The sequence below is a fragment of the Octopus bimaculoides genome, chromosome 16, assembly GCF_046866305.1.
Source record: "Octopus bimaculoides isolate indiv1 chromosome 16, ASM4686630v1, whole genome shotgun sequence".
NCBI lineage: Eukaryota > Metazoa > Mollusca > Cephalopoda > Octopoda > Octopodidae > Octopus > Octopus bimaculoides.
The window spans coordinates 38154170-38177333 of record NC_142943.1 but is presented as its reverse complement, the minus strand read 5'-3'; the positions used below and the strand labels follow the sequence as shown (position 1 = coordinate 38177333).

At 34.1% G+C, this 23164-nt stretch overlaps 1 protein-coding gene across 1 annotated transcript in view; it reads right to left on the bottom strand.

Annotated features, from left to right (window-relative positions):
• The window catches only part of LOC106883905 (coatomer subunit alpha), a 38536-nt gene that overhangs the window by 8149 nt on the left and 7223 nt on the right, over positions 1 to 23164 (bottom strand). Inside the window, exons 8-22 of the mRNA XM_014935044.3 lie at positions 21975 to 22110; positions 21739 to 21821; positions 20262 to 20412; positions 20062 to 20128; positions 7666 to 7741; positions 7090 to 7172; positions 5812 to 5951; positions 5347 to 5432; positions 4417 to 4555; positions 3751 to 3913; positions 3456 to 3602; positions 2948 to 3137; positions 2752 to 2847; positions 1831 to 2040; positions 191 to 283 (exon numbers count right to left, since the gene is read on the bottom strand). Of these exons, the coding sequence (XP_014790530.2) occupies positions 191 to 283; positions 1831 to 2040; positions 2752 to 2847; positions 2948 to 3137; positions 3456 to 3602; positions 3751 to 3913; positions 4417 to 4555; positions 5347 to 5432; positions 5812 to 5951; positions 7090 to 7172; positions 7666 to 7741; positions 20062 to 20128; positions 20262 to 20412; positions 21739 to 21821; positions 21975 to 22110 (1860 nt within the window). The remainder of the gene's footprint in view (positions 1 to 190; positions 284 to 1830; positions 2041 to 2751; positions 2848 to 2947; positions 3138 to 3455; positions 3603 to 3750; positions 3914 to 4416; positions 4556 to 5346; positions 5433 to 5811; positions 5952 to 7089; positions 7173 to 7665; positions 7742 to 20061; positions 20129 to 20261; positions 20413 to 21738; positions 21822 to 21974; positions 22111 to 23164) is intronic.

The following is a 23164-nucleotide window of genomic DNA, read 5'->3' as shown; positions in this document are numbered from 1 at the left end:
TGAGCATGTGTATGTCAGTGTGCATGTGTGTGCTTGTGTGCATGCCTCCTCATCTTGAAATCTCATGATAGTTATTGTAAACAAGTGTCACTGTCAAACAAGCAGAGTCATTTGTTTCTGATATTCAGTGAAAGCAAATCAGCAAATCAATAATCAATAGGCGAACAATGACTGGTATTACTATACTTACCATCATCCATAACAAGTTCAGCATCAACTCCCCAGCCATCTGCACTAGTATCATCCATAGCCTCAGAGGTGGCTGCCAAGGTTCCTCCTTGTCCTGTAAGTTACGAAAAATGTAATGTTAACATATAGATAGCACTGTATCTCTGAATACAAGGATGGTATATTACCTTTTTAACCCTTTAGCATTTAAGTTGGCCATATCTGGTCAAAATAACCTACCTGTTTTACCTTCAAACTGGCCAGATCCAGACTATCACACTTATCCTACAATATTATTCTAAAAATAAACAATCACATCGTTGCAACCTCAAAGTTACAATCTCAAAGCATGACTAATTTTTATCATTTTGAATAAATAAGCATTACATTTGATAGATTGGAGCCTGGTGTTGCCATCTGGTTTCACCAGTCTTCAGTCAAATCGTCCAACCCATGCTAGCATGGAAAGCGGACGTTAAACGATGATGATTTGATAGAGAAATCTGAATGCTAAAGGGGAAAGCACAAGGGTGACACTGTGCCTTTATAAAAACAAACTGGCACTGTGCCTCTATAAATACCAGTGTAAATAATGTTTCAGTACACAAAAGCGTGACATTTTGCCTCAGAACATACAACAGTAACCACTGTGCTTCTATACAAATGAGAGTTCCAATGTGCCTCTGTAAAAGTAAAGGTGTCAATGCATTTTTATATACAAGGACACCAATGTGTTTCAGTAAATATATACATGTCAGTCTTTAACAATGTCTAGAGATAAAGGTCTGTAAATGTGCATATTAATTGCTTTCTTAAGCAAGAATTATTAGTACACAGTGAAACAAGCTGAAATTCTAAATGCAATTCCTACTAAACAGTTGAGTGTATCAAATGTTTAGTGTTAAGACTGGAGACACTCAACTGGAAATACATGCTTTAATATATAACATGTTTAAAGCTAAAAACAAATTACCAACACAAATAGATACTGATTTCTAATAAAGGTACAAGGTCACTAATTTTGCAGGAGGGATATAGTCAATTACATTAAACAGTGGTCTTCAATGAGTGCTTTTTGCCCAATGTCCTAACAATTCTGCCAGCTTGCTACCCTATATTATAATAATGATGATGATGGACTTTTTTGTCAAATACGATGTGTGTTCAGCTTTTGCTGAATGACCTGCACAAATGATTTGTTTATAATGATCAAATGTATGTGCTGTGCATTAGTTCACTCCCTCCATCAAACTGAGATTGCCAGAACAGGTGCACAGTGCATCACATGTCAGGTGTCAAAATGATTGCAGAGCAAGGTAAGATGAAGTGTTTTGCTCCTAGGAAATGAAACCATGATCTCATAATAGTGAATGCAACACTAACCACAAGGGTCATACGTCCTCACAATAATAAATAATAATAATCCTTTCTACTATAGGCACAATGCCTGAAATTCTGGGGGAGGGGTTAAGTCGATTACACCGACCCCCAGTACTCGGTACTTGACTGATCAGCCCTGAAAGGATGAATGGCAAAATTGACCTCAGCAGAATTTGAACTCAGAAGATAAAGACAGACAAAATACCGCTAAGCATTTTGCCTGGCGTGCTAACAATTCTGCCAGCTTGTTGCTTAATAATAATAATGATGATGTATTCTAACCTCTGGCAGCCATGGCACCTTCAAAGAATCCTTTAGAAACTGTGAGTAAGGGCCAATTGCTCTCTTGTTGAGTTATAGGAACTGGTGGCCGTAGAAGCTTAGCATTTGGATACAAGTCAGGTACTCGCTCTTTTTCTGAGAAACTCTCTTTCAAACTCTGGGCCTCCTCTTCCATGCCATGAGTAGCAGCTGTTAAATAAGCCAGGGATTCTGCAAGAAAATAGAATAAACACTGAATACTGGAAAATTTGTAAGATACACAAGCAAAAGTATCAATAACAGATTCAGAATTAGCAAAAGCCTTCACTAGACAATGCAGTAAACCTTCATTTTTAACGTCCATTTTTCCATGTTTGCAAGATTTAATGATGCAGATTTTCTATGACTGGATGACTTTCCTATTGACAACCTTCACTAGTTTCCAGGTAAGGAAATATTTACCTTTAGCTAGAGAGGTTTTTTTGTTTTTTTTTTTGAAGATTGGAAACAAGCCTAGCTTGTATGATGGTGATGATAATTTACAGCCGTCAGACGAAATCTACACACAAACACACGTATGCACATGCGGTGGACTTCTTTCTGTTTCATCAACTGTATCTATTCACAAGGCTTTGGATGGTCCAGGGCTATAGTAGAAGACACTTGCCCAAAGTGCCATGCGATGGGACTGAACCCATGACCAACTGTTTGGGAAGCAAGCTCCTAAAACACACAGCCACACTTGCACATATCAAATACAAAAATGGGCCAAAATACCTTTGATCTGCTAAACAACAACCATCGACATTATTTTCATTATCATCGTTTAATCAAATTAGTGACAAAAGTAAATGCATATACAAGCCAAGTATGTCCTCATTCAAATGACTTGGTCTGTTTGATGTACAGGGTTAAACAACAACAAATACAAGTCTCACTTACTTTGGCCACAATTTTTCAGAATTTTCACCCTTTCATGGACATCGCCAATAAGTAGAGTATTTTGGAAGTGACCACTAACATCCTTGCGAATTTCAGCTGAAAAATACAGTAAATATACATCAAGATATGATCCATCTCACAATGTGTTGAGTGTGTTTAATTCGACATTCAATCTTAAAACAGATACAAAACATACCGATTTTCATCATCTTCTTGAGTTTATCTAAGTTGCCAGTAATCAAATAGAGGAAAGAGAGTTTATCAAAGTTCTTAGTTCGTTGATATGCCATCTCTACAACCTGGTGGTTACCTTGGAGAAGAGCGGCTTCACCAAGCTTGTCCCAACAGGCTTGGTCATCTAATGCTCGTGCTGCTTCCAGAGCAATCTGTAAAAAGAGATGTACATTTTGAAATTTAAGAAATCTAATAAGAGACAATCTAAAGCAGTGGTTCTTAACCATTTTTTGCCTATGAACTCCTTTGATTCCTATTTTACTCTCTTGGATCTCCATAGCCATTTGATATAGATAGAAAAAAATTCCTAATGTATTTTTATTATTAAATATTATTAGGAATTGTATCAAAAAATTAAAATATTTTGTGTATTGAAGAAGTATAAGCAATTTATTGCACATAAATTTAAACAATAAAATCTCATATGGACCCCCAAGGGAGTTCAAAGATGTGATAAATGAATGACTCACCTCAATGTTTCCACATTCCAAAGCAAGACTAAATCTGGTTTTTTCATCTTTGACAAAATGTAGTGCCACTTCTGGGTAGCCTTTCTTCTGCAGGTAGGCAATTATGGATTGTCCGACAAGTTTGGCATTACGGACCATGTGCAGCACCTTCAGAAATAACAGGTATACAGAACACATTGGATAACGTAACCTCAGATAAAGAAAGGTGGGATGATCGTGGCTAGAACATCATTTATCCTAGTTATCACTCACTAATTCTGTGTGGGAAATATATTGAACAAGAATAAGAACCTACCTCTTCATATTTGCGATTGACCAATGCCATCTTAAATCTAAATTCAGTTGGATCAATACCCAGGATTCTTGGTCTACATTCACGATCCAAACAGTACACACTGTTTCCTTTAACACGGCTTATGTAAATGGGTAAGTCTAGGGTGCGAATAATTCCATGATCCCTAAAAATAAAGTTTGAAGCTTTAGCCAATGCAAAAATAATATCCAAATCTTTTATCTTTTACTTGTTTCACTCATTAGACTGCGGTCATGCAGGGGCACTACCTTGAATATTTAGACAAATGAATCTTTTTTTATCTTTAAAGTCTGATATTTATTCTATCGGTTACTTTTACTGAACTGCTTAGTTATAGAGACTTAAACACACCAACACCTGTTGTCGAGCAATGAGGGGAGGGGACAAACACAGACACAAAGAGACACACACACAGATATATATATATACATATATGACGGGCTTCTTTCAGTTTCCGTCTACCAAATCTACTCACAAGGTTTTAGTTGGCCCAACGCCATAGAAGACACTTGCGCAAGGTGCCATACAGTTACTCCTGAGCCTTTACATTACATTATTATATATATATATATATATATATATATACACACACATATATATAGCACACCTATATATCACATTATTATATAGAATGATAGAGCAACTTACCCGTTGGTCAGAGCATACTTAATATGATTGCTGGTTGTGTAAACGAACACACCACTTTCTTCCCAAGCTCCACTCTTAACACGGATGTTCTCATGAATAGTGCACACATTTTCCAATTTACGGCTGCAGATAGCAATAACTAAAACAAAACAAAATCAGTAAAGATAAATTTTGATATAAAAAATAATTACTCGAGCATTATTTTATAGCTATATATTTTATATTATTCAATTGCTGACATTTAGAAACTTCACTCAGGCATTTTACAGCCTGGCAAACCCCATTTGTATAACTTACAAATGGTTGTAGCTTAGCTGCACAGGTCAATCTTGATCAAGCATACTATAATCAAATGCATTCCAGACATGATCAGCCATCATTTTAAGAGTATTTAGAACTACATAATCAAATGTTGCTTTTTCTCATATAAGACAGCAGAGTGCAAACCGAGGAAGAGTTGGTTGCTATTTTAAGCTTGTCAAGTGACCATGCAGAAGCTTCCTGTATTGCAAAATTTATAAAGTCAACACCTTTCCTTAAATTCAACTGAGAATTAGTGTGCTTCTTAATAGTCATACGTCTTATTTAGGGCCACATAACAGATTCTGTATGAAGATTAAAAGGCTATGTTACAGGTAGATATTTAAAATTACAGCAGTATTTTGGTGGTTCATAGGTCAAGGAAATTATAACCTGTCAAACCAGAAAGAACCCCACCTCATTAGAGAGGGTGGGAGGGATATGGATTAAAATGTTTTATGTCCTTTTTCTCATAGAACAACAACCTGAATTCTAGTCATTATGTCCAATAATCACCCTATAATATCAAGAGAAAGCTCAAGTAAATACAGATTTAATTTGTTAGGTGTAAATTTAAATCATCTAAAAGTACCACAATACACACATAAGTAGAAGAAATAGGAAACCTACCGTGTTTACTCAACAGTGCTACATGTGTCATGTCTTGGGACCAGACAACATATTTAACTTTGGGAACTTTGACAGATGCCAAAGACCTAAAACAAGGAACGAAATAACAAGAGATTTAATATGAGATAATAACTGAAAGGAGAGATAACTCACTGAGCAGGAGTTTATCATTACTAAGGGGTGGGGGTATGAGGGGAGTATTTGATACAGGGAGAGAGTAAACTATTCCTATGTAAAGCAGATGAAGTTATTCTTCATATTTAAAATATCTGATTAAAGCTGTGGATATATAACTGATAATATTGTGTAGTTACTTACGGCTTATAATGATATAAGCCAGACGTATTCTACAAAAGCTGGCCTTGGCTAATTTGATATCGAAGTAAATAAAATACAGGATATGATGAAATACATCAAAAGAACTTAAACAAAACTGACAGAGATGAATAACAATAGAGATCCTACCTCTTCTGTTGTACATCAAATAAGGTAACCGTTTCATTGTCTTTGAGAAGAAGACATCCAGTTCCAGCATAGAATATTTCATTACAGCTGGGAGTTTGCATTTTTTTAGTAATTTCATTCTTCAGATTCTTTATAACAATCTAAAAGCAAGAAACATCAATATTAGAATGAAAATATTGAGAATGTTAAGTTTATCTTAGTCTACTTTGATATGTCCCAGATTGTTATTTAATTTTCTTAAACAAGTTATATCAGTTTACTTCGTCATCATTAACATCCATTTTTCCATGCCTGCATGGGTCAGACAAAATTCGTTGAGGTGGATTGTCTGCTCATAAGATTTGGGTCAGCCCAAGGCTATAGTTGAAGACTCTTATCCAAGAGTGCTGGGCAGTGGGACTGAACCCAAGACTCCATGGTTGCAAAGTAAGTTTCTTAACCACACAGCCATGCCTGCACCTGTAGTCTGTGTTCAAATCCCACTGAAGTCTAGCTTGTCTTTCATTGTTTTGGTGGTTGATAAATAAAGACCCAGTCCAATGTGGTGAATTAATGGAGTTGTTAGTGAGTATTTCTGACTCAGTGCATTCAGAGTTCAAATTCAGCTGCAGTGTTGTCAATGTCCAGGGTTAATCATGCTACCACAGAACACAATACCCGACACACAACTGGCCAGTGTCAACAGATGGGCCTACAACCAACATCGATAAACCAGCAACAGCACAATGAGGCTTCTTCCAGCAGTGAATTGAAAATAGCAGAAAAGAATGGAAACTATGTGTAAGTCAATGAGAGACAAGATGTCCAACAGTATTTAGTTTCATTTCTTTATATTCGTGATCAACTTTGTCTTTCATCTTTTTGAAGTCAATACAATTGACTTAACTACTCCTGGGTATGAGCATAAAAACTGCATCCCTCTGCCAAGCCATGTCGGGCCAGTGTGGCAGAGTTGCTCATCAAACCAGCATGATCTCAAGCTTCAATTCATGGCCTCCATATCAGGTTATGGTTGGTGGAGACAACACGCTGAGGAGGCCTTTGTTCTGCTATGGACTAAACACAAGCAATTCAATCCAACACAAATCCTTTATATTCAGAATTTCACTCCCACCAATTCAGTCTTTGTCTTTCTTTACTCAGAGCTCAACTGATAGATACCAGGAATGTAAAGAGATGATTCCATAGTCTAGATCTCTACTCCCACTCCTTGGCCTTCTACCTATTCAAAAAGAAAATCAACATAAAAAAAAAACCAACAAAAACGTGTGCACTTACTGAGTGTGTTCTATCGAGCACAGCAAAACGGTTGCGGGCAACCCATACAGCAGTAAGGCCAGAAGACCTTTTTCCTTCGGGAGCTAAAAGAAATAAGTCAAACATCAAGTTAAATCAAAGTATTACGTTTTAAGAGGAATTAAAAAAAAAAAAACTGATAGTCAATAATTTATCATTTGACCTAAGACAGCTGGATGGAATCATTTGCAGAATGTTTCCTAACTGAATATATCTATTACAAAGGTTAATGTGTACTTATGGTAGGACTGTATTGTTAGTCAAGGAGATCCAAATTATATGGTGTTCACACTACTGCTTATGAAAACTTCATCCATTAGGTAGATATTCAAACAACTTTGTTAGTATAAAAGAATAATATATAAATACAAATAATAATAACAACAATAATAATAATAATGGTTTCAAATTTTGGCACAAGGCCAGCAATTTTGCAGGGAAAAGACAAGTTGATTACATCAACTCCAGTATGTGACTGGTACATATTTTATCAGTCCTGAATGATGACAATGATGATGAGTAAATGAATTATTAAAAAGAGTTCAAATTTGAAATTACCATCAGGATTTTGTGAATCAGAATTTTTTGGAATGCCATATAAATCATATGTACTATTGTCAACGTTACTGGTCCTCTGTAAAAGAGAATAAAAATATCCATAGCATTAAAAGAAAAAAAAAGAACATTAATAAAAAAAAGGTGAACATTCCACACAAACACATGAACTAAATGTCTGAAAGTACCAAAGAGTGAAAATCAGTAAGATTTCTGGAAACATCACATAAATTCTTCGTTTGCAAAGTTCTTGATGTGAATTTGTGTTGAAACAAACTATGTCACACCCAACCATTTTTAGAAAGAAAGGACATAGTGGGTACTGTATTTGTAAATACACTAAGTCTGTAATTGTATATACACGAAAATCTAAAGAAAAAATACAAGATGGTCAAAGTAGGAATATTGTTGATCATATATTCGCTCTAGCAGAGCTGATCTAAGGTTAAATAATAGCAATCTTTTATTATGTTACAAAATTTGTTTTTATTTTATGATAGACCTAGCATGGCTGGGTAGTTAAGAAGCTTGCTTTTCAAAGCCGTAGTTTTGAGTTCAGTCCCAAAGCACAGCACTTTTATAAATATCTTCAACTACAGTACTGGGCTGATTAATGCTTTGTGATGAATTCAGTAGGTAGAAACTATGTGAAAGCCCAATGCACGTGTGTTTGCCTCACCACCACCACTTGACAACTGGTCTTGGTTTGTTTACAACCCTGTAACCTAGCAGATTGGCAATAGAGATCAATGGAATAAGTACTGGGATTGATCTGTTTGACTAAAACAGTTCAAGGCAATGCCCCAGCATGGCCATATTCCAGTGACTGAAGCAAATGTAAGATAAAAGATAAAGAAATGCAAGTTTAACTTAGAGATATGAAGCTAACTGATTAGACAATGACATAATAATAATAACATTAATAAGAAGGATGATTTCAAATTTTGGCACAAGGCCAGCAATTTCGGAGAAGGGGTAAGTCAATTACATCAACTCCAGTGTTCAATTGGTACTTATTTTATTGGCCCTAAAAGGATGAAAGGCAAAGTTGACCTCGGTGGAATTTGAACATGGAACATAAAGACAGATAAAATGGCGCTATGCATTTTGCCTGGTGTGCTAACGATCCTGTCAGCTTGCCGTCTTAATAATAATAATGGAGGTGCACTACAACTTGTCAGATATGTAATCAATAATTTTTCAATTAACACTGGAAAGCTGGATGAAAGGTGACAGTGAAATTTGAACTTAGAAATATCAAATATCAAAAAAGAAAGTACTTGGTTGGTTACTCTCAAATTTCACAACCTTACAAGAAAGGAAAAAAAAAAACATTAGCTCAAGAACCTGAATTTGAAGTTATTCTGCAGATCAAACAAACCAAAGTCAATACACATCTGCTATTTAACATCAACTCTAGAGCAGTGATTCTCAAATAATGAACTGTACATATTTAAAATTATGATAGAGGGCCTTAGAAAATTCATGCTAACACTTATGTGTTTTGAAAAATGCTATAGCTAATAACGAAAATTATGTGTAATAAAATGAAAATACATTCTGATTATTTGCTGAATTTAAGGACTTAATTTTTTTTGAAGTTTTTCAAACATATTGGGCCAGTTTTTTTTTTTTTTTATGTACTAGATATCTAGTATATCAGAGAATCAAAAGTATCGAGAAGCACTGCTTTAGAATAATGGAAGGCAAATTCAGCCCCAAAGCAAGTTTACAATAATATTCCTTTATAATTAAGCCCAGGAAAAATTGGAAGCCTGAAGGGAAACTGTGCCCGGGTAAAAAAAGAGTTTTGTCCAAGGTATAAAGAAATGCAATGTATGTTGCATAAAACAAACCAAAATACAATATATGATATAATATATATATACGTTATTTCATGTACAATTACTGCTCCCAATATGACAATCCCAACAATGACAAACTCTTTTGATTAGTAACAAATATATTTTTGTAGGAATATATATTAACCCCAGAGGGGAAAAAAGTTGAATATCAACACGTCTGATAGTTCTAGAAACTGAAACCATTAGATGTGATGTAATAAGTTACTAAATTTCCTTTCAGGAATCTACTTTATTTCACTCCATTAATGCTGTTTCAGAAAAGAAACCCCTACCATCACCACCCCAAAACACCAGACTCCATACCCACTTGGAGAAGGCAACAGGAAAGTACTGCAGAGATAATGACATCACAGAAGTTATGTTTGAGTGACACAGCTTAAAGCTGATTGACCAAACAAGGAACTCTATTAATGAAGAATTATGGATTAACATTAAGTCAATGAAGGTGTAGGAGATTATTATTCAAGGAGATGTTGAATGACACAAAATATCTGAACTTCTAGTATCGAGCTGACATAAGACTGAGAACAGAAATGTCACAAAAATGTAAACTACTTCATGTACAGGAAATAAATGTAAAAAAGCGTTGGTCAGAATGCTTAATATTTCTTAGTTTTGTTCCCTTATATTCAGTTCACAGTATATAGAGTATATATGCAGTTTGATATACAAATGAAAAGGGGGCAAAAAATGTTCAAGACAAGTAATAGGGTTTATACCAATTCTTTTGCTGATTGAAAGACTACATGGAAGTAGGAAATGTGTGTGTGTGTGTGTGTGTGTGTGTGTGTGTGTGTGTGTGTGTGTGTGTGTGTGTGTGTGCGCGCATGCGCGTGTGTGTGTGTGCGCGCGTGTGTGTATATATATCATCATCATCATCGTTTAACGTCCGCTTTCCATGCTAGCATGGGTTGGACATTGTATATATATAAACTTCCATATCAATGTGAAACGGCAACCTTGCAAACCACAGAATGTACTTCAGACAACCAATGTTGAAATACAAATTCCAATGAAGACATAAAAGATGTAAGCCTTATGACAAACTGTTATATCAGACACGTAAATACAATACTTTCTCGTCAGTTGACCATTTACAACAAGGGGTCTTTGTAGCATCTGATAGGAGATACAGTACACATAACAAAACTAGATAGAAAAACATGAATTGTTAGCAATACCATCGACTATAATATTCACAAATATGAGATTAGTTATGGAAGCCTGACTAACAGTAAAACACAAACCAAAAATTAATTCACAAGAACAAGATAAACTATAAAAATTACTAATAGATAACTGTTAAACAATACTTATTCCTGCTATGATGATTTTATCAGTTGCAACATTACTCCCATGATCCCTTGTTGCTTACTGTAAAATGCAACAATGATACACCACTATTACCATTTCATTCTGATAATGATGTTGAAGTTTTTGAATACAAGTATTAAGGAGTATTAATATTCCAAACAATACATAAAGGAATAATTGAGAAATATGAAAAAATTCTTCAATTTCCGAAACAAAAAACTAAACTTGTACACAGTTTTGCCTTGAGTATAATGTGTAATGTTTGAAAGAAAAACTGCCTCATATAAAATCTATGTAGATATTAAAGATGATCTTTGTAAATACTGCTTTTAATTGATGTACATAAAATAAATACAGTTTTAAAATTAAGCAAAAAATAGTTGGGAAATTAGTTCATTTTAAATTCATGCAAATAAAAATCATATTTTGATTTAGATTTTTAATTATTAAAACCATCAGCTGGTGATATTATTTTTGAGAAAGAACATATAAGTCTAATAAAGGCATTAAATCATGCTTAGCTCACAAAATATGTTTAACAATGTTTAGAAAAAATTATCTCGTGCATTTTGATTAAATTATCAAGTGCTATTTTACAGGCTCAAATCAAGTTGTAAGTAATTCTAAATTGGTGTAAATTATATTGTAGGATATTTTTAGTAAAAATTCATAAAACTTCTGTAAATCACTGACTAAAAGATTATTAAATAGATTCAAAGTATTCGTCAAATTCTCTTTGAATTCCTCAAATTATAAAGTTTCTTGTTCAACTACCATTTGATTCGGGATCTTTTTTCCTTCTACTTTAAGCAAAGATTACCATACAAACATTGCTATTTATTTAAATATACAATATTCTTTCTTTAAATTATGACAGGAAACATAATCAAAGGTTATCAAGAAATTTCTCAATCATTTTGTATCACAAAGTTTATACTAATGCAATTTTCCAGCTTCACCTTAACTGTGATGGCTAAATAAACTACAGCAGACTGACAGAAATATTAGCATGATGAATGATAATTTAGTATTTCAGTTCTTACACATTCTGACACCAAATCCAGCTGAAGGCAACTTATATTAAGTAGACACCAGTCATAAACTAGGGATTATTCAGTTGACTGTATTCCTATCTAATTACTTTGTAATTCTGTAGTGTAAAAAAAAAAAAATCAATTAAAAACAGATAAGAGACTCAAACCAAACACAGTATCTACTACTACCTTGTCCATTTAGTATTAATAATATATTATTTTAATTGTTTTATATCCATTTCTCGATGTGTGCATGGATATGATTTTAATGATTTGCATGTTTATGGTCAACATAATCCAACAGCTGAATTATTTCCCTAATACTAACCACTCAACCACAAAATAGAGAGAAGCTTGATGCCAGCCAGACAGACTAGAGTCAAACTTGATACTGTAAAACACTATTCAACTTTTAATCAATTTGAATATTTTGGAGTTGTCTCTCTTGTTTTTCTTGAAAAGAATTATCATTAACGCTAATTTGTTTGTGTTTTTTTTTTTTTTTCATTACAAGTAATTTTAACTGACAAAATTAAAAAAATTTGTTTATGGCTATAGATGCAGGCATGGCTGTATGGTTAAGAAGTTCACTCTGCAGCCATATGGTTTAAGTTCAATCCCACCACAGAGCACTTTGGGTAAGTGGGTGTCTTCTATTACAGGTCAACCAATGCATTGTGAGTGAATTTGGAAGACAGAAACTGTATACGTGTCTGTGTGTCCATCCCACCGCTCAGCAGTAGGTGTTGATTTGTTTATGAACTTGTAACCAAGCAGTTTGGCAAAAGAGACCAATAGAATAAGTAATATCTGACTTAAAAATAAGTAGTGGGGTTAATCTGTTTGAATAAAACCCATCAAGGTGGTGCCCCAGCATGGCCACAGTCCAATAACTGAAACATTAAAACATATAAAATGTTATCCCCCACTTAACTGTATGTTCTCACAACCATCAAACCATTGTTATAAAAAGACAACATAAAATAGTTAAAAAATAAATAAAAGCAACCAAAGACACAGAATGATAATGAGTATTAAGAGGGCTTTAAATCTTTTGTTACTAATCCCACCAGAGATCATCCCTAGTTCCATAATGCAAACACTGTTTTAAAGTGATCTTAATTAAAATTTTCCATTAAAACTTCATGTTCCAAACACCAGTCTAATAGTAATCTGTATGTCTTAATTAATGTGGATATATTGTAAGAAACCTATAATAATATGGTATTTGTCTTGAGAAGGCAACTCGTACAGACATATAGTTCTACAAACCACAGAAATCATCATCATCATCATCGTTTAACGTCCGCTTTCCATGCTAGCATGGGTTGGACGATTTGACTGAGGACTGGTGCAACCGGATGGCTACACCAGGCTCCAATCAGTAGTAAATGAAAAGTGTCCAACAGTGGTGGGGAATTGCTAGATTCTGGGATTTCTGCATATCTGTGCATCATCAGCAGCGATTTTATTAAGTTTTTCGTTTCAAAATTAATTGAAACAAAAGCAGTATATTTCCATAGATATATAGCAACAAAAGGGTTAACTGATAAATTTATATATAAAAAAAAAGGGATACTACAGCAGAGAGAATACAAACACTAATAAGACAAAATTTTGAAATAACTATTAAAATATTCTGTGAAAGATCTGATGAGTAAAGCATCAGGATAGCCAATTCCCAGCAGAAACAGACTGAATAAATTGGGAAAATATCAAAATGGGACTCAACAGGGGTTTACAAAAATAAGATTCAAAAACATCACAAAAAGGTACTTAACATACATGAGAAAAAAGTTGAAAAATCATTACTAAGTATTCATAAATATCTAAAAAAATACTTAGAATCAAGCAAAGAGAGACAGATACAAAAATGGAACACAGAAAAATACAAGAATTTCTTATTCAGAAACCAATGAAGCAAATACTAGAAACTAATCACTGAGGTTGAATGTTTGAATAAGAACTAAACTAAAAGTTAAAAGAATGGAATAACTTTCCAAAAGATTCTGGAGAGAAAAGCTTCTTTATGATTGGTATTCTACAAGATTGTACAGAGAGGAATTGGACCAACATGAAGATAAATACTGAATCAAAAACTTGTCTAAAAGACAGATTTTAGTAATACAAGATCAATGTTTAATTACAAAGAAAACTACAAAAATAAACTAAAATTGCAGTTGAAGTAATTAACTTAAAGAAGTAAATGACAGGTATGGCTGTGAGGTTAAGAAATTTGTTTCCCAATTACATTGACCCTACTACTCAACTGGTACTCATTTTATCAACCCTGAAAGGATAAAAGGCATAGTCAACCTTGGCGGAATTTGAACTCTGAATGCAAAGACGGATGAAACACAAAGTATCACCTGGTCAAGGAATCGAAACCACAATCTTGTAAGTCCAACACCCTAAACACTAAGTCATACGCCTCCACACCCCACTGACAATATTACGACATTCAACAACTACAGTGAACTAAATATGAAAAGAAGTAACTGAGAATGAATAAAAACTGATAGCTATGTACTGGATTATGACCTCACAGAGTGATAACTCAACAGAACGAGAAGTGTCCCCATCAAAGCACACATAAAAGCAGAAACAACAATAGTTTTGTTAGCTCCAAACTATGGTTCAATACACACCACAAATGATAAGTGCAATAAAACAACAAATATCGCAAACTGACAGAGTCTCTAGATGTATCAAGTCGAGGAAGGAGCTTCTACAGGGATGCTCAAACACCTAGACATAGCAGCTAAACTTCCCTCAAACCACAACCACTGTCTTTAAAAAATAGATATTATAGTTGGGGTACACTTAACGAAAAAACTTGATGGTCATGAGAGGAATGCCTATGCTCATAGGCTTGCTCAATCAGAATTAATTTGGAGCTAAATGACATGTTTACAGAGACAAACTGGACAGTGACAAGAACACAAGATATGAAGACTTTCACATTGCACCTCATAAGATAAACCAATATATAAGAGAGTGTGAACTTTAGTCTTCAGTTAGGTGGAGGTGTGGTATATAAGGAACAATAGATCTGTGAGTCACATCTTGTCAGTGGGACCAATTACTTAGTGGTGCCCAAGAACTGCTTGATCAGTTTTGGGATTACAGAACAACTGGTCCAAAAACCAGAGGACTATTTGTTTACAAAGATCATCGTGTAGCAAAATGTGAAAATTTGGATAATTAGACCTAACTGACATTACATCTTGGCAATAGGTTTTCTAGAATAGTTATTTTAAAATATAAGTTTGAGAATTCAGGAGTAATCATTTTGAGAAGCATTTAAAAGAGAAAAGAAACTATTCTTTTAAATATCTAAAAAATAAGAATTGCAAATTAAGGCAATGCAGATCAGTAAGGATGTTTTAATTTATCAATGATCAAATTACTGCCAGTTATTCCCAATGTAGAGATGTTAATAATACATATTATAATATATAAATTCATATCACCTGGCATAAAGCCACCTCTCTCAATGCTATACACCCACTCAATTGAGGGGTTTAGTCTTGCAAGTTACTTGGAAACCTCATTAGTACCACTGTCCCATAAAAGGTACTCAGTACACTGTAGTGAGGTTGGCATTAGGAAGGACATCAAGCCACAAAAACCATGCTGAAGGAGATATTGGGGCATAGTGCAGTCCTCTGGCACATTGGTTCCTGTCGAACCATCCAACCCATGCCAGCATGAAAAATGGACATTTGATGAGGATAACCTGAGATATATATTACTAACATCTCTAAAATCAAATAAATTCAATGCAAAACATTCCAGTGATTTAGCAAACTACATAAACATCTATCTAATCATCAGATAGATTTTGAGAACATTAGATTTTTGTAGAATAATTGTGACTTAAAGACAAAGAACTGAAACCAATAATTGGAACCAAGAGAGAGAAAAAGATAACACAGAAAAAAAAAACATAGCATAACATGCAGTTTGATTAATAATAGTGAACACAGCAGGTTCAATAAAGAAGATATATATTTTTTTACAAAATATATATCGTGCTAACTATCCTCCCACTTCAAAGCAAAATAACTGTTTTTGTAGTCCAATACACAACTAAACCTTGAATTACCTGTAATTCCCAGTTTCCAGATTCAGGAATTACAACCTACAATAGAACAGATGCATCAATACAACGACAAACATTCATAAACGGTTAGCAAAGAAAATTTGAGAGAAGGTAAATCAAGAAAATAGTAAGCTGAGTTTGTAAATCTGAATCTGTCTGCATTAAAGCAAAACACCTCAACACTTTATAGAAAAAAAAAAACAAAAAAAAACTCAATTTTTTTTATAATCAACTTTTACCATAGAATTGACTGAATAAATGCATTTGATAATATTTGCTCCATTCAGTACTGTTCTTAAAACAATTTCTAGATTGACCTTCATTTTTGATCACTACAAACTTTATTTGAATACCAGCCAAAAAGTTCTACGGTCTGCAACCAAGTTCCAAAACTGAATTGGGTTCAATGACCAGAACATTTGACACTCACAGGTTTAGTACACCTTAGCTTTTAAATAAATAAAATAATACAGCTCACTGTTATAAGCAGTAAGAATATTGTATAATTAACAAATATTTTCATAGTTTGCAGTGCTCAGTCAAAATTCTTCATTGTAAAGGGATGGGCTCTAGCTTCAGCTTAGGAATGGTTGGCATACAGATGGTATCTTTACCTGAATCAGACTTACAACTCTTTAAAACGTTTAACTCTTTAGAACTGAAACTTGGCATATCAAGTTCAAATATTCTATGTGATTTGCGCTCAAATTGACCCAGATGTTGCCTCTCTCATCTACCATACATTGCCATTTTAAAAACAAACAACCCTATGACCAAAATCTCAAAGCTATGAGATAACAAATGATTAATTCAAAACAATGTGAATAAATAAGCAATACATTTTAATCTGAATGCAAAAGGGTTAAACTCAAATATCTATATCATATATCCACCATTTGTTTAGACACAATCCACTGCTGTACGGGTTTGGTATTTTAGTCTATCATTCAGAATACATTTATCAATGTAAGTTTCTTTAATAAACGAAAAGAATCTAAAGAATATCTTACATATTGTTTCAGTTTGCAGAAGTAATATGAATTATCTTACAACAGGTTCACAAGACTTGTTTGTTGCAAGACATGTTTAAAACGGGTTACAGGTATCCAACAACACGATATTTTATCAGTTTAACAAGGCTCTGTGCTGTAGTTGTTTTTATCTACCTCACAGAGAAGTTGGCACTTCAACATTTTCAAATGATCTTTACAGCACTCTCATAAACCATTGTTTCTTTGCATACTACACTTTTTCATGAAGAACAGAAGATACCTTAACATTATATAACATTCTATTTGACACCTCTCTTCTTTTGTACCAATTTTAAAGTAACAAAGTTAACATAAGACCCATGTGATCCTGTATTAAAAAATAGCGAGATTATTAAAATGTTAAGGAGGAGCACCGTATTTCAAAGTATATTTACAAAATAAAAATTTTGAGAAAACTTTCAGTAAAATTCTGAGTCAAGAGAAAAAAAGGGGACAGAAATGAACAAACTGTGAAGTACAAAGAAAATACATACAAAAACAATACTTGAAATAAAAAGTAACTAAAGTTTAGTACCATAGGGATATTTATAAAATCTTGAAGTACACACACACACACACACATATATACATTCATATATATATGTACACACATATATCTATATCTCTCTCTCTCTCTCTCTCTCTATGTATATGTATATATATATATTCATAAATTCACACAATCTCAGTAGACACATTCAACCTTTACCTATTTATATATGCATCAAAACAAAGTCTATTTTTCTATTTGAGGATTTAGTTTTACTCTATATCTTTTCCTTTCTTTTTAGAAACTGGGTAATGCAAGTGTTGTTGTCATTAAGCTTTGCCATAGACACCTTGTGGGTAATGTGAAAGTGCTTATAGTTAAGCCTTATCACAAGCAACTAAATCTAACCCTAACTGAAATATCTGGATGAATAGAGCTAAGAAAACAGAGAGGCCTCCAAACTGATGGCAGAATGTGAATAAAAACATCCCTATCATTAATTACTACTTTATAATCTTAATAATCCTTGATGTTGGTCAAACTGTTAAAAATAGTCACCAGGTCTCCCTCAGTTGACACCTTTCTTTAAAATAAAATGAATTCTTTAAAAAGATGAAATGGTTACAAAAGGACAGTCTTTGACCCCATAAGTTTGCTCAATATGGTGGCAAAATGCTGGGCATACTCACAAGGAACAGAATATAACTGGAGGTGGTTGAGTAAAGGAAGAGGAAGATATAGATGGTGGCAAGTGCCAGGGCAGACCAGGAAGTACATAACAACATAAGTATACGGGCAGTCGATCTGCCAACTTGTTGACTGGTTCAAAGAAATTATGTTTCCATTTACATTGCTGATATTATCTGTTTCTTTATTGCCCACACAGGGCCAACATAGCCTGATTTGGGGTCAGACACACAAATTACAAAACAAATTGACAAACCTGAAATGAGGCAGAACAGATTTTAGCTCCGATCCCACAAGCCCTGTTCCACTACCGACACCTTTTTGTAAGCCTTATGACATGTTTACGCAGTGTCTTTCACACACAGCATTCGTGCTACATGTGCCCATCTTTCTTTGTACATTCTCGTTGACAGGTATCTTCTCTCCAGCCTCACTTTCCTTTGCAGGTGAAAGGTGAAAAATCTCACCAAACCAAGGCCAGAGATGAAGCTGCTTGTCACCAATCATTTCATTCTTGACTTCCATATCACCTCTTTCGCGATTGCTACTACCATGAGAAAACAACTCTTACCTTCTTTCATAAGGAAATCTGGTGGGTCAATTTTTAAACATACACATAGATGAAAATGACAGAATTAAATACTAAACTGTTTGGATTTTCTGTATTAATACTTGTAACCAGTGATAACCTCACAATAAACTTTAAGGAAGGTGAAAACTAATTCAACAAATATTCAGTGATAAGAAAAATAGTCTACAGGAAAATGAGACGATAGCCAACAGAAATTAGAAAACTTTGTTTATGAGATATAATTTGTGAAAAGAACAACAAAACATGATCTAACAAAATAAGACTTGTGCATTTCCTTAACACATACTGAAAGTAAAAAAGTGAGTAGATAGTTAGACCCAAGAGGAAAATACTTTAGCAAAGACAAAGTTAATAACAAACAACAAGGTTACTAACATGGTTAAGAACTACCAGTTAATTACTCCTTGTACTAATATACAAATTTCAAGATTATAGTAAGATCAAAAATAACCTAACTGATGACTATACAACAAAGATGTCTGAAAACCTAGCTTAAATCATAAAAAACCCTTACAAAATTCTCCAATGGAAAACTGTAGAAATCTTTTACAAAACCAACAATTATTAAATTTAAAACATACAGTAATCTCTTAACTATCACAGGTGTTATGTTCCAAAACCTCCCACAGAAATAATTAAAATCTAAATAATTATAAATACCTATCAGCTGTAGAAACCTGGATATACTGAGGAGTCCACGATATAAATTTACATATATTAGTCCGAAAAATCTGTGATGTACTGAGTACGCAATAGGTGAACCACAACATGGGAAGGGATTACTGTATTTTGATTGCTTCAGGTTATTATTTTCTGTTTAGCTGTATCAAGTTTATTTGCTAATTTAAAGTAAAACTTAGTTTTAAAATATCAATAGATGAGCAGCCAGATTTACTGTAACATCCCTTAGATGTCTTTCTTAAACAGGTCATAATTTCAATATAATAAGAGAAAACTGCATTTACAGGAACAAATACTTTGTAACTATCGGTCTTGGTTTCCACCTGTTTCAAATTAGTTAAAACTTGTATTATTTTGGGACTGCAATTTTTCATATTTATAAATCCATATAATAGAACAGAGAAAAAAACAACAGATATGATTTGAGAGATAGATTATGCAAGTAATCTTTACACTTTTTCAAGTGGATACTGGACAAGCAATTTCCCACCTTATTTTGTTAAGCTGTACTTATGAAATGATTAACATGTATTTTCCAACAAATGATCCTTAGTTGTTTATCTACAACAAACAGTGGCAGGCTTTATGCTTTACACTTACCGTACAGATAAGGACTGCATTTTCAGCTGGGTTGTATGACATGCTAAAGACAACACTCCGAGAACCTCTGAAATATGAAAAAAATAAAAAGAAAATGAAAGTAAAAACAGGAGAAGCAATTAAAATAATAGCTTGGTTAGCTACTAAAAGCTACCAAAGTTATACATCAGAAGCTAAGAGAGAAACTAATTCGTGTTTACCCTCTCAATTGCATGACAGCTGTATCCTTAGATGTAGTGAAGTCAAGCTTTCTCAAGTAGCGATCTTTCACATAGTACAGGAGATTGTTGTGAACAGCATACGCAGGACGCTCTCGCTCCAACTTGAAAATTATCATCCCACTATCATGGCCTGAAAAGATAAAGAGGCAACCACAAATCAGAGTAATTCCAATTAATTGTGTCGTCCTGTTAATGCAAATAAGGAAATGTAATGAAATGGTGACTAACCCAGTCAAGCCTTACAAGCGCACAAATATTCCAACAACACGTAATGTAAAAATATAAACACCCACTTTTCCATGCTTGCATGGGTTGAACAGAGTTTATTGAGGCCCAAGCATTGTAATATTTCCAACATAATATTGGAAATGAATGTCACTGCTTGTACGACAGTGACACACACTCACACACATTTATATACGATAAGCTTCTTTCAGTTTCCCTCTGCCAAATCCACTTGCCCGTGGTGCCATGCAGTGGCACTGGACACAAAACCATGTGGTTGGGAGTGATAACCACAAAGCAAATGACTTATGTGTTTTGTTGTTTTGAGAACACTCTGATAAAGAGTGAATGCAAAGATATGATTAGACATGGTAAAGTGGTTGGAGTCAGGAAGTGGATACAACTATAGAAACCATGTCAAAAATAGAACATACATGTGAGACATAGCCCTCAAACCTGTCAAGGAGGGCAGTAACTTTGAATGAGAACTGACTTGGACCCTCACAAACCATCCAACCCCTGCCACTATGGGAAGCATATCTAAAGTGATGAAGTCACCACAGAAATCAATGTAACTGATTTAGACATTTCATCTTCACTGCCTCACAACTGTGATAATACAATAGTAATATAAAAATTACTAAAAGAATAGGGGTTGGCTTAACACAAAGTCACAGCAGCAAAATTTTGCTACAGAGATCATATTAAGTATTTCATAATATTTATATAGAATTTTCTCAATTTTTTATGCAGTCTTGTGCATTCTTCTTTATTCTCCAAACATCCAAACAATCCAATAATAAGTAAACCATGACTCATGGTTTGGTATGTTCCATGGTCACAGAGCAGAAAAGGGATTCTACATTATATCCTTTTTTCATTTTTATGTTTCTGGTTATGCCAAACCCAACAGTTGATCAAGACATTTCCACTATAAGATAGTATGCACCCTTGTCCAGAACAAGATAGTATACAACTCCCTGTTCAATGAAATTTGCATAAATTCATGATAATGAAATTTACAAGCTAAAAGTTCAATAATTTGTCTCAATTATTTCTGTTTTCTCTACACTATTTTTCAAGAAAATGCACTTTAAAGCAAGTTAAAACATCAAACTTATTTATGAGCTTTATGACTGTATTTTTAACATAACATCCAACAGCACCACCATCATCATCATCATAAATATGCAGCTAACACAAAAATAACTAATGCAATTAAGTCTCTTACCAGCTGCAAACAAATTGAGGGTAGGATGTGCAGCAATGACCCAGAATCTATCATGTTCCCTTCGGAATGTCTGAACACTGGTTCTGAAAAATATATAAAAAAAAGTATTATTTACTCTTGTATGTACAAACAGAATTCAATTTTATTATTAATTTCATTAAAGAAAAAAAGACAAAAAAAACATATCCAAACTCAAAATTAATTTAAACGAATTCATTCATTTCAATGTGAATTACCGTTTACTCATGTCCCAGACTCTGATAGTCTTGTCTTCAGAATTACTTAGGATAAGTTCTTGGCGAGGGTGAAATAAGCAACAAGAGACATTGTTGTAGTGACCACGACATGTATCTACTTCCCAAGCCTTGGATTCTGAAAGATTAAGAGAAACATTTAGTTCCAAGACAATACTTGACAAGTAATGAAATGAAAAATCGAAGAAACTCAAATACAGAATTTATCTTTGACCCCATAAGTTGCATTTATGTTCCTCTATATGCACACACATAGCTGTGTGGTTAAGATACTTGCTTTGCAACCACATAGTTTCCGTTTCAATCTCACTGTGCAACACCTTGGGCAAGTGTCTTCTACTATAATTCTGGGCTAACCGATGCCTTGTGAGTGAATCTAGTAAATGGCAACTATGAGGAAGCCCCATTGTATATACACGTGTGTGTGTGTGTCCTCTCCATTATTTGACAATCAAAGTGGGTTTTGTTTACATCTGTACAACTTAGCAGTGTGGCAAAAGAGCCTGATATAATAAAAGACTTAAATACTAGGGTTGATTTGTTTAACTAAACCTTCAAGATGGAATCCCAGCATGGCCACAGTAAGAGATAGAAGATATTCTTATTTTTAGGGGTTTATTCAGAAAAAGAAGAGAGCGACACTAATGACCTTTCTGCAGGACCACTTCAATACTTGTGGAGTTAGAATGGGAGAAAAGTCCCAGGAGTACATCTGTTTTCATATCTAAGCTCAGATATGAAAACTACTCTGAATGCTTTCAACAGACTGAACTTTGCTCAAGGTAACCAAGGGTCATGTGGTGGTGCTCTTAAACTGTGTGACAGATTAAGCTTATCATACAAGAACAGGTATAGTCCATTTGATAACCTCCTGCACAGTTTCTGTCTTCGCAATTTCACTTAGAAGGCTAAGGCTGATCCAAAGTTATGGTAAAAGGCATTTGATCAAAGCATTCTGAATTTGGACTGAACTGGGGACCATATCATTACAAAGAAAACTTCAGAGTCACAGAATCATGCATAAACCATGATGATGATGATCATCATCATCATCATTAAATGTTTGCTTTCCATGCTGGCATGGATTGGATGGTTTGACAGGAGCTGACAAGTCAGAAGACTGCACCAAACTCTGTTTCGACATGGTTTTTACAGCTAGATGCCTTTCTTAA